We start from the raw sequence: 13,895 nt of genomic DNA, 5'->3' as shown, positions 1-13,895 counted from the left end.
ACTGTTCTATGTTTTAGGAAAAATAACTTTAAGAACTTATTTCAAAATAGCAATAATGTATATACATATATAATGTATAATTATTGAAATGTGATTGTATTTTACAAAATACTAGTCTACTAAAAAAAAGCTAAGACAAGTTACTTTGTACAGAACAAAGGTCACATGAATGCACGTGAGCCATGTCATTGTAACTTGTGTATTGTTAGCCAGGCACAGGTAAAAGGTCAATATAATAAATATATATAAATGTATAATGTTATGAGATTTAAGCTGTTTTGTCTAAACATTTATGTTGTCATGTTAAAGTTTGTGTTCATTCTAGAATGAAAGAGGGATAATTTATGTTTATTTCCTAATTTTTTATGGTGGTTGTGAGATCAGTCAAATTTACCAAACCCATACAGAGATTAATTACTGAAAATAACAGATAAAATATAAAGTTTTTCTCAAGAAACATTTGATAATTATTTGGACATTATAAAGATTTTTCATGTGAAATTTCGAAATTTTCTGATGCACAAAAGTATTTTTAATGTCAAGATGAAAATTACTTTGCATGATAGATAGGCAAGATGTGAAAAAAAAAAAGGCATGAGAGAAAATTGCTTTACAAACTTTAAGACTTAATAAAAAAATTTGATATTTTGCATATGAAAGCATTGTAATGTTTACTGATAAACTGCCAAATTTAATTAACATTCACTAATTTAAACGTTATTGCATGAAAATTATAACAAGTACAAAATGGTTACAAGGTCAGTCCCACAAACCAAGCCCAGGTTGAGAGAGTTAATATTATATAAGTTTTAAGTTCTAATTCTCCAAGGCAATATTTTAAAAAATCCTATATTTTCCCTAGTGTAACATATATGACACATTTTCTCCAGGTATCTTCTCCTGTGTATTTCATCCTCCACCCCTCCAAAATGTATGAAATTAAATTGAAATTACTTACTATAAAATAGTCATTGTTCAGACAAACCATAATTTTTATAGCCTTCAATTTTGTTTGGTTACAGAACTATCAAATAGAAAATCAGAACCCTCCTGCCACACCCACGTGACGCATCCTCTCTTTGTAATTAGTTCTTTCTCATGTTTAATTATATATTACCTATAACCAATAGAATGTCACGGTCTTCATCTATCAAATTATGTATTGTATAATGTATGCTCAACAGGTAAGTGTCCAATTCACTCAGAGCTCAGAGTACAAGCTTCGTTCCCATGGGAAGGTTAATGACTACCTTAGATGAACTTGTAACAGCTCTTGTCGCATAGTTACAAAGACACAAATATGTTGAGGGTTAGTAGAAATTGTCTACTTTTTGCATGTTATTAGTCAATGTTCTTTGGTGCATTATTTAATTAAGTAAAAATTATTTGGTGCATTACTACCATTAGTATAAAAAAAACAGGGTTAACTGTCATCGACAATCGATAGCAAGAGAAAAAGAAGATTGGATAATTAAATTATTTCTTGTTTTTCATGTTTATTCTTTATTTATTAATATAGAAGTAATTAAAATGTAAATATATGGGTCTTTTTATGTTAGTTAAGATTAAATTAAGTAACATAAATAATAATAATAAAATTAAAATATTTCATGAGGCATGCATCCATGCGAGCAGCTCACAGTAGCTCATGTGTAATGTAATTTGATAGCATAGTGTGAGCTGCATATTCCCTGAGTTACTTACAACTTATAATGTCATGAATAGTAGTTAGACAGTGTACAAAAGGCAATGAAACAATAAAATTTGATTATAAATAGATGTATACTTTTATGAGCTTAAAGCTACTTAAGAAAAACGAATTTAGTTTCATGTTACAATTTGAAGTCATTCTAGAAAGAAAGAAAGGTAACTTAGATTTAGTTTGGTTTTTTTTTATGGTTACGAGGTCAGTCAAATTGACGAATCCCCAGCTGAATTAATACAGTAGTCTATACTGATGGCTTCTTCTTCAGCTCCATCATCTGGTTCCCTTGGCCAGCTTGAAACACGTAACCATCAAGAATAGCCTCAGTTAGAGATGAAATGTCTCTGAAACTTATGTGATGCCAACTGGGTTCACTTGGCAGCTACTACACAAATTTTACTTTGAGGAATACATCATGATCCAAAGGTAACATTGTTGTATATACAAAACTATTCAGTTTAAGAATTATTATTTGGTATATTTAGTGATTTAATATTTAATTATTTTTAGTTTTCATAACAAGACTGTTAAAAGTTAATTATTTTAGAAGCAATAATTAATGCTGGTTGGTTGGTTGTTTGCCGTTTTTTTGGCGCAAAGCAACTTGGCTATCTGCACCAAACAACCAGTAAAAACGTAAAAGTAAAATTATAGAAAATCTAGAAAATCTAGCTAAAAACTAAACAATGTTCAAAAGTCATATACAATTAAAAAGGCCAATGGCTTGTAAAAAAGTTAAAAACACAAAACACCCGTAGATAAGAAGTCTAAAATGGTGATACCGCTCATGGTTATAACAATGGCACAAACCTAAAATGTGGGCTATTGTGAATTGAGTATCACAAAGGCCACACATTGGTGGGTCAGTATCAGATAAACAAAAATGATGAGTTAAAAAACTGTGACCAACATGTAGCCTAGCAAGGACAACTTCCTCCTTCTGATCCTTACAGACACAAGACAGCCAAAGAGCAAGAGAAGGTTTGATCTGGAAAAGCTTGTTATGATGTTGTTCATCCCTAGTGGACTGCCATCTAGTACAAACCCGCACCTTGAATACAGGACCATAGTTTATATATGGAACAGGCATGGCCATGACAGCACCAGAGCAGAAAAACTTATTTGCAGTGTCAGAAAGCTCATTCCCATGATTAACAATGTGCCAGGTATCCAGAAAACGTGGATAGAAACAGATGGGCTAGTAACTGATGAATATCGACAAGAAGAGGGTGAGAAGTAACATTAAGTAATTCTAGGGCAAGTAGAGAATCACTGTAAATAGTACAATCTCTGTACTGCTTAGCTTCTACAATCTACATGATCCAAGGGAAGAGAAATGACATACAACTTTGCAGTGAACACAGTAACTATAGAGAGGATCCTGTGAGCAATCACCAAGTCACAACAAACCATAGCAGTGCTCACAGAGTCACCTGATTTCAAACCATCTGGTATAAACGGGAATAGAAGGATGGTTTGAAAGATGTTCTGTAAAGAGAAGACAGTACATTCAATCGGGAGTATCCACCTTCTTCAGATGACTCAAAGGTCACATCTGGGGATAATAATAAGCCATGGTGGTATGGGCTGATTATTGGGGACAGAACGTCAGCCAATGCCAGACCCTATTCATTCAGTTGCACCTGGATACGAAGGCCATAAGAAGGATTTGTAGACTGTCTATTCTAAATGAGCATGGTTCACCGAGCAAGAAAGACACAACCCCAGGTGGGATGCTGTGGTAAGGATCAAGGCTTGGTAGTTTAATGTAGAGAAAATTGCAAATGGCAGAGGTAAAGAGAAGGTTCACAGGACTCAATGTACAAACTCTGGGCTGGAGAAGTGTGGAAAGCTCCCGTGCAGAGACAAAGCCCCAGATGGTGAATGGGGTCCAACATCTTCAAGGTCGAGGTCCTGGCAAAACAGAGATTCATAGTCCAGTTTAGATCAAATGAGGGCACCATAGATCTTGAGCATAGAATATCGATCCGCTCCCCAAGAGGTGGAAGAGAGAACATGGAGGATGTTCAATGCCTTCATACACTTGACACACAGCTGAAAGTAAGCTTTCAATCAAAGATAAGCCATAAAAATTTTGCCTAAGGAACCACAAGAAGAACAACATCATCAAGACAGAGCTAAGGATCGGGGTGTAGGCCCTGCTGGTGGTAAAGATATATGCAAACAGTTTTGGAAAAAGAAAAAGTCAAACCATTTGCTGTGGTCCACTTCAACAAGCGAATAAAGCAGTCTGAAGCTGCCACTCAATAAATCTCATTTTTGATGACTGACATGAGATGTGAAAATCGTCAACATAGAGCCCATTTGCAAGAGGAGGAGAATTTGGGTAGTGATAGCATTAATCTTGATACTAAAAAGTGTGACACTCAAGACAGAGCCCTGAGAGACTTCAAGTTCCTGTGGAAAAGAATGGGAAAGAGTCGAACCCACATGGACTTGGAATTGCCTGTCTAGTAAAAAGTTCTGAATAAAAATGGGTAAATGGCCATGCAACCCATATGAGTGAAGGTCCCGCAAAAGTACCATACCTCCACGTAGTATCATAGGCCTTATCAAGGTCAAAGAACATGGAAACAAGATGTTCCCTTGTGAGAAAGGCTTCCCTGCTCGAGGTTTCAAGTCAAATCAGGTGGTCCACCATAATTTGAAGGAATCTTGTGATCCTTCCCAGGCTTAGAGAAAGGGAAGACAATAGTTTTGTGCCAAGCATAAGGAAAAACATTCTCCTGCTAGATCCTGCAAGCCCTTCTGAATAAATAAGGGAGACATTTTCCCTAAAGGTTTTTTCCGACAAAGAATGAATGATGAGAAAACGAGGTAAAGGTGAAGAATGGAGTGGATACTGCTGTTCAGTCTTCATGGCATGGTCAATTACTAATGAGCAGAGTTTTACTATTTTATTTTTTTGAGGATTTGGGGGATCCATAATAAAAGGAGAAAGATTCAGTGCCCACTGACCCCACCCAGCATGGGGTTCTTACGAGGGGACACACTACAATGCCAAGCTAGGACACTGCAGCAAGGACAGAGTTTCATGAGCACTATACCCAAACATCAGCATCAGACACAATGTCCACAACACCCATTGAGAATGCCCAATGCTGGTACTCAGTTGACCCTAGCCCAACAGGACCAGCCAATTGTCTCGGGGGGGGGGGGTACCCCAAGGCCACCTGTCTACAGAAATTCGCGGCCACAGTGGTATGTTGCAGTGCCCCAGACACCACTCAACCACCAGGATCCCTTCACAGGGCACCACATATTGGAAAGATGCGGATGGATGTTCAGATCCCATAGGAGATCCATAATTGTGGTACTAGGCTTTTGTAATACTGTTGATGACATCTTACTCAAAGCTTCAAAGTTTTTCTCGTCATGTAAATGTTGTTGTCACCAGAGGGCTAGATATTTCTTGTTTTTTCTGTTGCATGTTATAAGTACGTGCAGATACAGAGCGCAAGGAAGAAATTAAAATAAATTAGTAAAACTGAAGTTACACTGCATGATTGTTAGTTTAGTCATAATAAGCAGTATCTAAAGCGAGTTTCACAGTGGTATTGTAACAACAGAGATAAAGAAAAAGAATCTGTCAAAGGGTATTCTAAAGTAATTGAACCCACCAATGTGGACTTAGATGAAAAGGAGACAATTATTTAAAACACTGTATACAACTGTGGTAACCCTGTGGTTAGTGATAAAAGAATAGTAAAGAATAATTTGTCTTGTCAATTGGGTTCTGAAGTAATTTAACCAGCCTTTGTGGACTTTTGACATAAAAAAAAAGAATTATTTAAAGCTCTGGATACAACTGTTTGTAACCTACAGGGTAATGTAAGTGAATCTATCACTGATTCTATTGTGATAAAAGAGGGGAGAAGAAATAATTCATCTTGTCAATTGGATTATAAAGTAACTGAACCAGCCTGTGTGTACTTTCACCATAAAAAAAAAAAGAGAGAATTATTTAAAGTTTTAGATACAACTGTGATATCCTACAAAAGAATTTCTGTACATATAGTTGACTTGTTTTGGATTGTGTGCTGTCCGTTTATTATTCACATTTAGTGCAAACACTTACTGTAAAGAATCCCAGTCCATATAAAAATCTGACAAACATATTCAAGAGAGGCATTCCATGTAATTTTCTTGGATCATCCATGCAAATGGATAAATTCATGAGAAAACCATGCATTTGAGCCTTGAAATCATTCTTATCATACTTCAAATAGCTAGAATCTCACATTGAAACAATGGAGGGACTAGTGCAAATGTTACGTAGATGACCACCCTTCAGAAAGTGTCCAAAGAGCGTTCATGGAGTATGAAATCAGTTAAGAGAGGAACACACCCGCGAGAGACCATACCACATTTGTAGCAGATATACTCTTCAACCAATGAGGTAGTAGATGTTGCAGAATTGGGTGGAAATGAGTAGGAGCACATTCAGCAATGTATACATGTTGGTTGGTTCAGCTCAACACCCAACACAAACACCTGGGAATCAACATCCAGGAAATGGCAGGATGGAGGGTTCCCAACCAAATTAAGTACTAATGGGGAAAACTAAATGGATGTGTCCCACAGTGTAGAATTGCTAAGGTGTGTCAGACTATCCTTGGTAGGTCAACTCCAGTCCAAAACCAGGCATACACTGAAGGGCTTGCATGTGAGTATGACCCAAGAGCACTTTCATGGAAGCCCATGTCCCCAATTGTGAAAGAACCTCACATGCAGTGAGAGTAGGTGTGGTAAGGGCTTTGGTGACTAAAAGCTCCATTGATTGTAGATGAAGGGAAGAAGGTGGGGCCCAACTAAGGTAGGAGTTGAAAAATACTCCCAAGTGGATGAAATACTGGGTCAAAAGCAACGGTGTGTGTTGTGTGCTATCTGATATGATAGAGCCAGCAGGAGCCAGTTGTCCATATAATGATGAAAGCACAAGCCCCAACTATAGAGTAGTCAAACAAAAGCCTTGACCACTCAAGAAAACACAAAGTACAGTGGCCAGCCTGAGGGGCAATGCACAAAACTGGTTAACCCATCCCTTGTGAACAAACCAAAGATACCATCTGGACTGTGGATCAATGAGGATGTGGAGGTGAGCATCTGAGATGTCTACCTTGGTTATCCACAGACCCAGAGTTAATGCCCATTGTAGAGTGAGAAAAGACTCCATGTCTTTTTCATGGGAAAATGGAGGTCTATGAAATGGTTGAGCTGAAACAAATCTATTACGGGATGCAAGTAAATAAACAACCTGGAAAGGTTTTAATGACTGGTTCTATAGCATCATCGAGTAGAAAAGTCTGAACCACCTTGGAGAGATGCTGGAAAGTTATGGGATCCCAAGGAGGAGGAAAGGACACCATAACGGATGATAACAGAGAAGGGAAGGAAGAGACCATTGGACAGCACCTGAAGAACCCAAGGATCAGAAGTGAACTCCTGCCATTGGTGAACAAATCAGAACAGGCATGCATCTACCCTGCCAGAACCCACTGGGTAGTCACTGGTACCATTTACACGTGTCTTTTTTGCAGTGAAAAATACAATAATTTATCTTGAAACCCTGGAGAGAGGAACAGCTAAAAGTTGAGAAGGAGTGAGCTGGGAAACAAGAGTGGGAGCAGGGATAAGTAAAGGCTGAGACAACCTGGAAACCAAAGAAGAATTGGAGAAATTTTGTTGTACAGCTCTACCCATAACTTCAGAGACATCTCAAAAAATGAGATGTGTGAAAAAATGGTGCCCCACAAAGGTCATGCATAAAAGTAATGGGTAAGCTCACCTGAGACAAAATGCATTCCTACCTTGGAGATACCAGCAGCAGAGGAACCATGTTTGGAGGGCAAGGACAGAAGAGGATAAATGCACCAAAGTGGAAAATATGAGGGTGTGGGTCTCCTCCGAAAACTTCTCAGGTTATCAGTGGATAGCCTCAGTCAGGAGATGCATAATAGACAGGTATCTGAGGATAAGAGGTTTGGGTCAGTCTGAGTTTGGAGAATTTGGTCTGGAAGAACCTAACCAGAGAATCAGGGTTGGCCCTCTACACTTGCATCAAAGACTCCAAATGTTTCAAGTCTAGGAAAGGAAAGTCTCATTGGAGATAAGCCAAAGCAAAATAATTTAAAGATCTAGGGGATGAGGCATGCTGGATCCTGCACATAATTGTGCTTAGAGCTGGTCAGCATGGATCCTGATGAATGAACCTTGTGTAAAAGGGAAGGTGCAGGGTCATATGAGATGGGAAACACAGACAAAAGGTAACATACCTGTGAAATCATGTCCAAAAAGGGTGAGGGAAGCCTGGCAGACAACCATAGGTGACACAGGGGATTTCATGGTAAATGATAGGGTGGGGGGGGGGGGCACTAAATCCTTGTCCTGAAGATCAAGTACTTCTGGAAATGGAAGATCTTGTCCAGGTTCAGGAGAAGCTGAATATTTCATGCAGTGTTCAAGCTCCCGTTGAACTAAGGCCGGGGCCTCCCCAGCCAAAAGTGTAGAACCTAAAACCTGAGAAATGACATTCAAAGTTGTAGTAGTCACGCTAGTAGTTATTGTGATATGAAATTCCAAATTAATGGTTGAACAGAGATCAATTCAATAAATTAAATGGTGAAAAGAAAAAAACAACAGATTTAAGTTTACTTCAACTTAAGTTGTAATTGAAATACTGAACTATTTCAAATTATTACTTTGAGAAAAATAAGTTATGTGAGTGCATATGTGAAATGAGAAGTGAAGGTTAGGCTGAATAGTATAGAGGGAATCACCTGTTTCAGGAGAATGTATTGTGCTCCTATTAGTGGAGGGTTGCCACATGCTCATCTGCATGCAAAGATGCAGTAGAACCACATTGAATGTGGGGTAAGTGGGAATTTTAAGGCTAGTAACAAGCAAAACAATTTATGCATCTAGAGGGCAGCACTGAATGAGAGAAGCTATTTGTGAGAAATGGTAAGACACCGTATCAGAATCTTCACTAAGCTGTTGACTCGATAATAAACAGTTATAGATAATACATGTAAACTATTTGTTCTACAATAATGAACACTATGATTCATATGAGAAACAAAGTGTAATCAGACTAAACACAGATTCACAAACTCAATGACTATGTTTGCATCAAACTTTTAAATCCACTAATATATTTTAAGCACTTCAACTGGAAAAAATAAACTTTCATAATGTTTCCCAAAATGGATTTCCTTTTTGTTTGGTGAAACTGTAATAAAACCAGCCTCACAACACAATAACCACTTACAGCAGATAGTTTCAATGTACCTAAAGTTTCAGTAAACAAGTTTTTTGTTTGGTGAAACTGTAATAAAACCAGCCTCACAACACAATAACCACTTACAGCAGATAGTTTCAGTAAACAAGTTTTTTGTTGGTCACTAGACAACATGTCTTTATTTTAAATAGGAAATTATAAAAATATATTACAATCAGGCTATCCTCAAGCTTCTTATTTTCATATATAATGTCTAAAATCTTCTTTCATTAAATAAATATTTTTGTTTTTTTCACAAGAGTCCTATACATAAGTATGTTTTTGATAAGCACAAGTTAACTCACAAGTTAGCTCACTGAGTTCATGTTGAATTTATGGTATGTTTCTTAACTGCATGTATAGAATAACATATCCAGTTTCATTATTAATTAAGCCTTGACATGCCTTTGCTTTTAATTCTGACACTTACTCATGGTATAAATTTTAAAATGATTGGAGAAATATTTTGCACTTTATTACATTGAAACTAACAATGAGCAATGTTAGCTATGCACAACTGTTTCATTAAAATTTAATACAAAAGTTATAATTTAGTATTTTTAGAAGCGATAATTTATTACAGGTTTGTAGGTTTGCTTATGTAACTATGTACAAACTATATGTTGTGTAATTCACTGACTTACATCATGTTACAAGAACCTTTTAAGTTTTACTCATTGTTTCATTGAGTAAACAAGTTTAAAAAGACCAAGTTAACAGATACTGAATTGTTTCTTTCAGCTAAATTTTAAAACTAGTGGTGTGTTACACTTTGGTATAACAAACATTTCTGTTTCAAGCCTACTCATGTTACTATGGCAAAACACTATAAAAGTACACACTTAAAGATTATCTTTTGTATTTCTTTTATAGCAACAGTTCTCTTAAGCATTAACTAAGCATTTTATACAAGAAACAAAAAGTACAGGAAATTACATGCAAAAATTACTTACCTTTTTGTCGCAGAAATTACAAAGAGTTGCTGAATGAAAGTGGGTACCAATAAAATCATGGTTTACTGATATGATGCTGTAAAAAAGCACATATGTATATTTTCAAAATTCTTCTGTATGGTTTATTTGGAGCATTTACCTCCTGCATTGTTTTTCATTATGTGATATCATGTTACATATTATTGTGAATATATCACAGTCATAAGTCTAATTTACAGTAATTGCAAAATAGTTATTTTTGCTGCTTAAAATCCCAATAATTCGATTTCAATATTTTTTAAGAAAAATGATGCATTGATATTTTTTAAAGAGGACAGTGTATAATGAAGGGAAATGACATTAAATGTGTCAAAACTTCAGCATTTTATTAATATAAGCTGCTGTAAAATATGGTCAAGCTAATTTCCTTAACCATATCATATTTTCATATAGCACTGATTTTTCCTAAGACTGACAAGGTAAGTTCACTGAGTAACAAGAGATTATTCAAGATATTTACTACAAAATAATTCTGTATTTTCTGACTAATCAAGTTTGTGAGAAATAGAGAGAAACTGAACATAAATGTATGACCAAATAAATACCGATAAAATGTATTTTACTTTCACAATGGACAGCACCTTCAAAAGAGTTAACTATGAGGTTATTTCTAGTTTATCCCGATAAGGTTGTATACAAGACTAATATTGTTGAGATCTTGTTCAAGGATGAATATACCCTTGGTTACTTACTTGATTCTTTAACAACAGACTTACCTAGAGGAGCTATTACTACACACATGACTGGTCATTCCTAATGAAACATAAGAAAGGTCATAACCTCAAGAGAACACCTGACTGCCAATGGAAGAGATAACTGTCTAATTATACATACTGTGAGAGACCTTACAACTATCTTTTCCAAGGGAAGAAAAAAAGATGCTAAACTTGGCGAATGACATAGAACAATAGGTAGCAACATTCTTGGCTAACATGTAGAAACTACACAAATAACAATTTTTGAAAACTTTATATATTAATACAAGGAGGTAAAAAACACATGGTATGCTTAAGGGGTGTTGCAAAATAAATCACACTTTTTTCCTGAAGTAATGATGAACTTGGTAGGACCGCGAATATCATCACTCATGAGAAAAGGTCATTACAACGTAAGCTTGGGTGTTTGACTCTTCGATTTTCATTTTTTGCAAAAACTTTTGAATCATGGTGCTCACTAGAACTCAAGTTCATGTTGCATGTGCTGCCTTCAGGATGGCTCAGAAACTAGTTGCAGACATGCTCTGAGAATTCAAGTCTTCCAATCGACTGATCGCAATGCCAGATTTGAAAAATCCAATTAATGCCTCAAAAGTTTCAGAATTGTTGAATTTGAAAGAGTGGACCATGAAAAAGTGGTGGAATGTGGATTGGGAACTCTACAGATTTAAATCCCACTGAAAATGTTGGACATTTTGCCTGAATGTGAGAGACACAAACATGAAACCTTGATTCGTGTTCTCACAGAGACAACCACAAAAACAGACATGTTTGTTGCATTGCTGAAATCTTTTGCAAATTTATTAAAACTCATGCGTGAGAACAATGGTGGCCCAGTGAAGCCATATTGATACTTAGAATTACTTTTTTAATTGAATTAAAATCTTATTTTACTTTGTTATACTCTCGCGAAAAAAGGTGTGATTTATTTTCCAACACCCCTTATATACCACAACCCTCCTAATACTGAAATATCAAATAGTTATATATGGTCAAGATGGTTTATGTGTTTCTCAATTACTGTAAGGCATACGTATGTGACGTGTGGAAAAAAATTATCCAATGATTAACATCTAATTAACTATTACAAGATAAAGTAAAAATGTATGACCTCGTACAAAGACTTTGAGTACATAATGCACCTATGATGGCAATTAAAGGGTAGTCATAGTAATGCTTGCACACACACAACTATAAAGATTACAGTTGGCTGTTTTACTACCTCAATTACAATTTTTCACATATTAACAAGATGCATGAAGAAAATTAAAAAGCAGTAGTTCCTTAACATCAGAAATAGCAAATGTTTTGAAAAAATGGCTCCTCAGAAATCAAAATAAATAAACTCAATATCATCATGAAAAGTACATCTAAATTTGAATTCCTACCTATCATTTCCAGTTTCAGCAAATAAACCTTCATCTTCAGACTCTGGAGCTGAATCACAGTACATTATTTCAGGTGGTTTGTATGGGTATTTCTCTGGGATTTCCTGAGGTCCAAAATTTGAATTTCTTTTAAGCTCAGATTCTTTGCTCCCTACCAATACTTTTTTGGATGATTTTGACAAAACGTTATTTTTGTCCTCTTTATTCGGTTTGATTTCAAAAGTCAAAAGAATATCTCCATAACACAAACAAGGGTCAAAACCAGAATGAGTTGCATACCTCTGTAACTTTCTGTATAACAAAAATATATAAATATAGATGTTTATATAAACTATACATATATTTAACAAGAATAACAAATGAGTTAAAAAACAATGATCTCTGACAAACCTAGGCTATACACTTTTTATTAGGTAAAACAGAACATGACAAAATTGGAAATCTATGATCATTAAACTTTTAGAAAAACAATATCAAGAATTATTATTAAACATCAGTTAAATAAACAGACAGTTGTAATATTTCTCTCTCTCAGTGTCATTATACAGCAATTTTTTTAAAAATTACATGTTTACTTTCCTATTGTCTTTTAGTGAAGTATTTTAAAGTAACATGCTTAGCAGTAAGACAGGCCTTGACAAATCCTGGGTGCCAGGTTACCATGGTGACTAAAAATTTTGAGCTTGGTGCCTAGTATTTTCTCCCATTTTATTCTTATATAGGGATTTGTTAAATAGAATTTGAATCTAGAACAGTTCTGGACTCTTCAAAGCCTAGAACTATTTTTGCATTCTTTGAGTCCGAAACTGAACTTTGTTTCTAGGATTTTAATGGCAGATTCAGCACTTCTTCATATTTTTTTCAAGAATGAAGCATTGCAGTTATGCAACAAATTACTAATTTCTCACCATTTTGTTTTTCTTCTTTCTCTAAATTCAACCAATCAGTGTGCATGTTTAGACTCGGATGGACCAAAGGCAGTTAGTTCAGGCAATACTATCAAGTGGTTGTTGATATCAGGTGATTGTTAGTCATTGGCTGTAATTGTAAATAAAAATAGCCTCTATTTCCCAGTACAAACTATAGTGGAGTTAGGTTAGGCACACCAAAACACTTTTGCTTATTGTTGTACACTGTTGTAGTGATGAGTAGATTAGACCTATTCAAAAACAACATGCTTGGCCTATCAAGATCATAGTGATTTTTTTATTTTACTTTCATTCATTGCAAGAATCCACATAAGTGTTATTTAGTCTATTATTTTAATAAATGCACGTAATAAAGTTTAATACTGAACCCTTTGTTTTTTTAGTGTAAAACTGTATGTCTCATCCATAACCATACAACCAACTCAAAATATGCTCCATCACTTTTCTACATCAGACCTGCTACTAGATCTGAAAATATTTATCAAGGCCTGTAGTAAGATACATCATAAAATGTACACCACTAATTTCAGTGTTAAGTATTTTATCTAATAACTTTGCAAAATTACTAATTAATGGTTTTAAGCAGTAACTGGAGAAGTTTGAAGGATGGATGTTGATATATGGTAACCATGTGAATTGCCATTACCAACTGATTCTATTTTGAAAACTAAGATATTTTATTTAAAAAACGAATATTTCAAACACACTTTAATAAAATGAGATTGTTTCCAGTCTCCAAATTACTAAAATAATAACTTACTGTACAAGGTTAAAGAGTGGTAAAATCCCCAATGTGACTGGAAAACTATCTCATATACTCTACATGTTTCAATGTAAATCTTGCATCATCCTCAGGAGTGTAATG

General features: G+C 35.4%; 1 protein-coding gene across 1 annotated transcript in view; it reads right to left on the bottom strand.

Moving 5' to 3' along the window:
- LOC106468685 (PDZ domain-containing protein 8-like) overlaps nt 1-13,895 on the bottom strand; it is a 118,757-nt gene that overhangs the window by 44,003 nt on the left and 60,859 nt on the right. The window contains exons 6-7 of the mRNA XM_022397050.1: nt 12,102-12,392; nt 9,959-10,034 (exon numbers count right to left, since the gene is read on the bottom strand). Of these exons, the coding sequence (XP_022252758.1) occupies nt 9,959-10,034; nt 12,102-12,392 (367 nt within the window). The remainder of the gene's footprint in view (nt 1-9,958; nt 10,035-12,101; nt 12,393-13,895) is intronic.

Source organism: Limulus polyphemus, unplaced genomic scaffold (assembly GCF_000517525.1).
Source record: "Limulus polyphemus unplaced genomic scaffold, Limulus_polyphemus-2.1.2 Scaffold3112, whole genome shotgun sequence".
In the NCBI taxonomy this organism is placed as follows: domain Eukaryota; kingdom Metazoa; phylum Arthropoda; class Merostomata; order Xiphosura; family Limulidae; genus Limulus; species Limulus polyphemus.
Note: the sequence above shows the minus strand (reverse complement) of the source record. Positions and strands in the feature narration are given on the sequence as shown.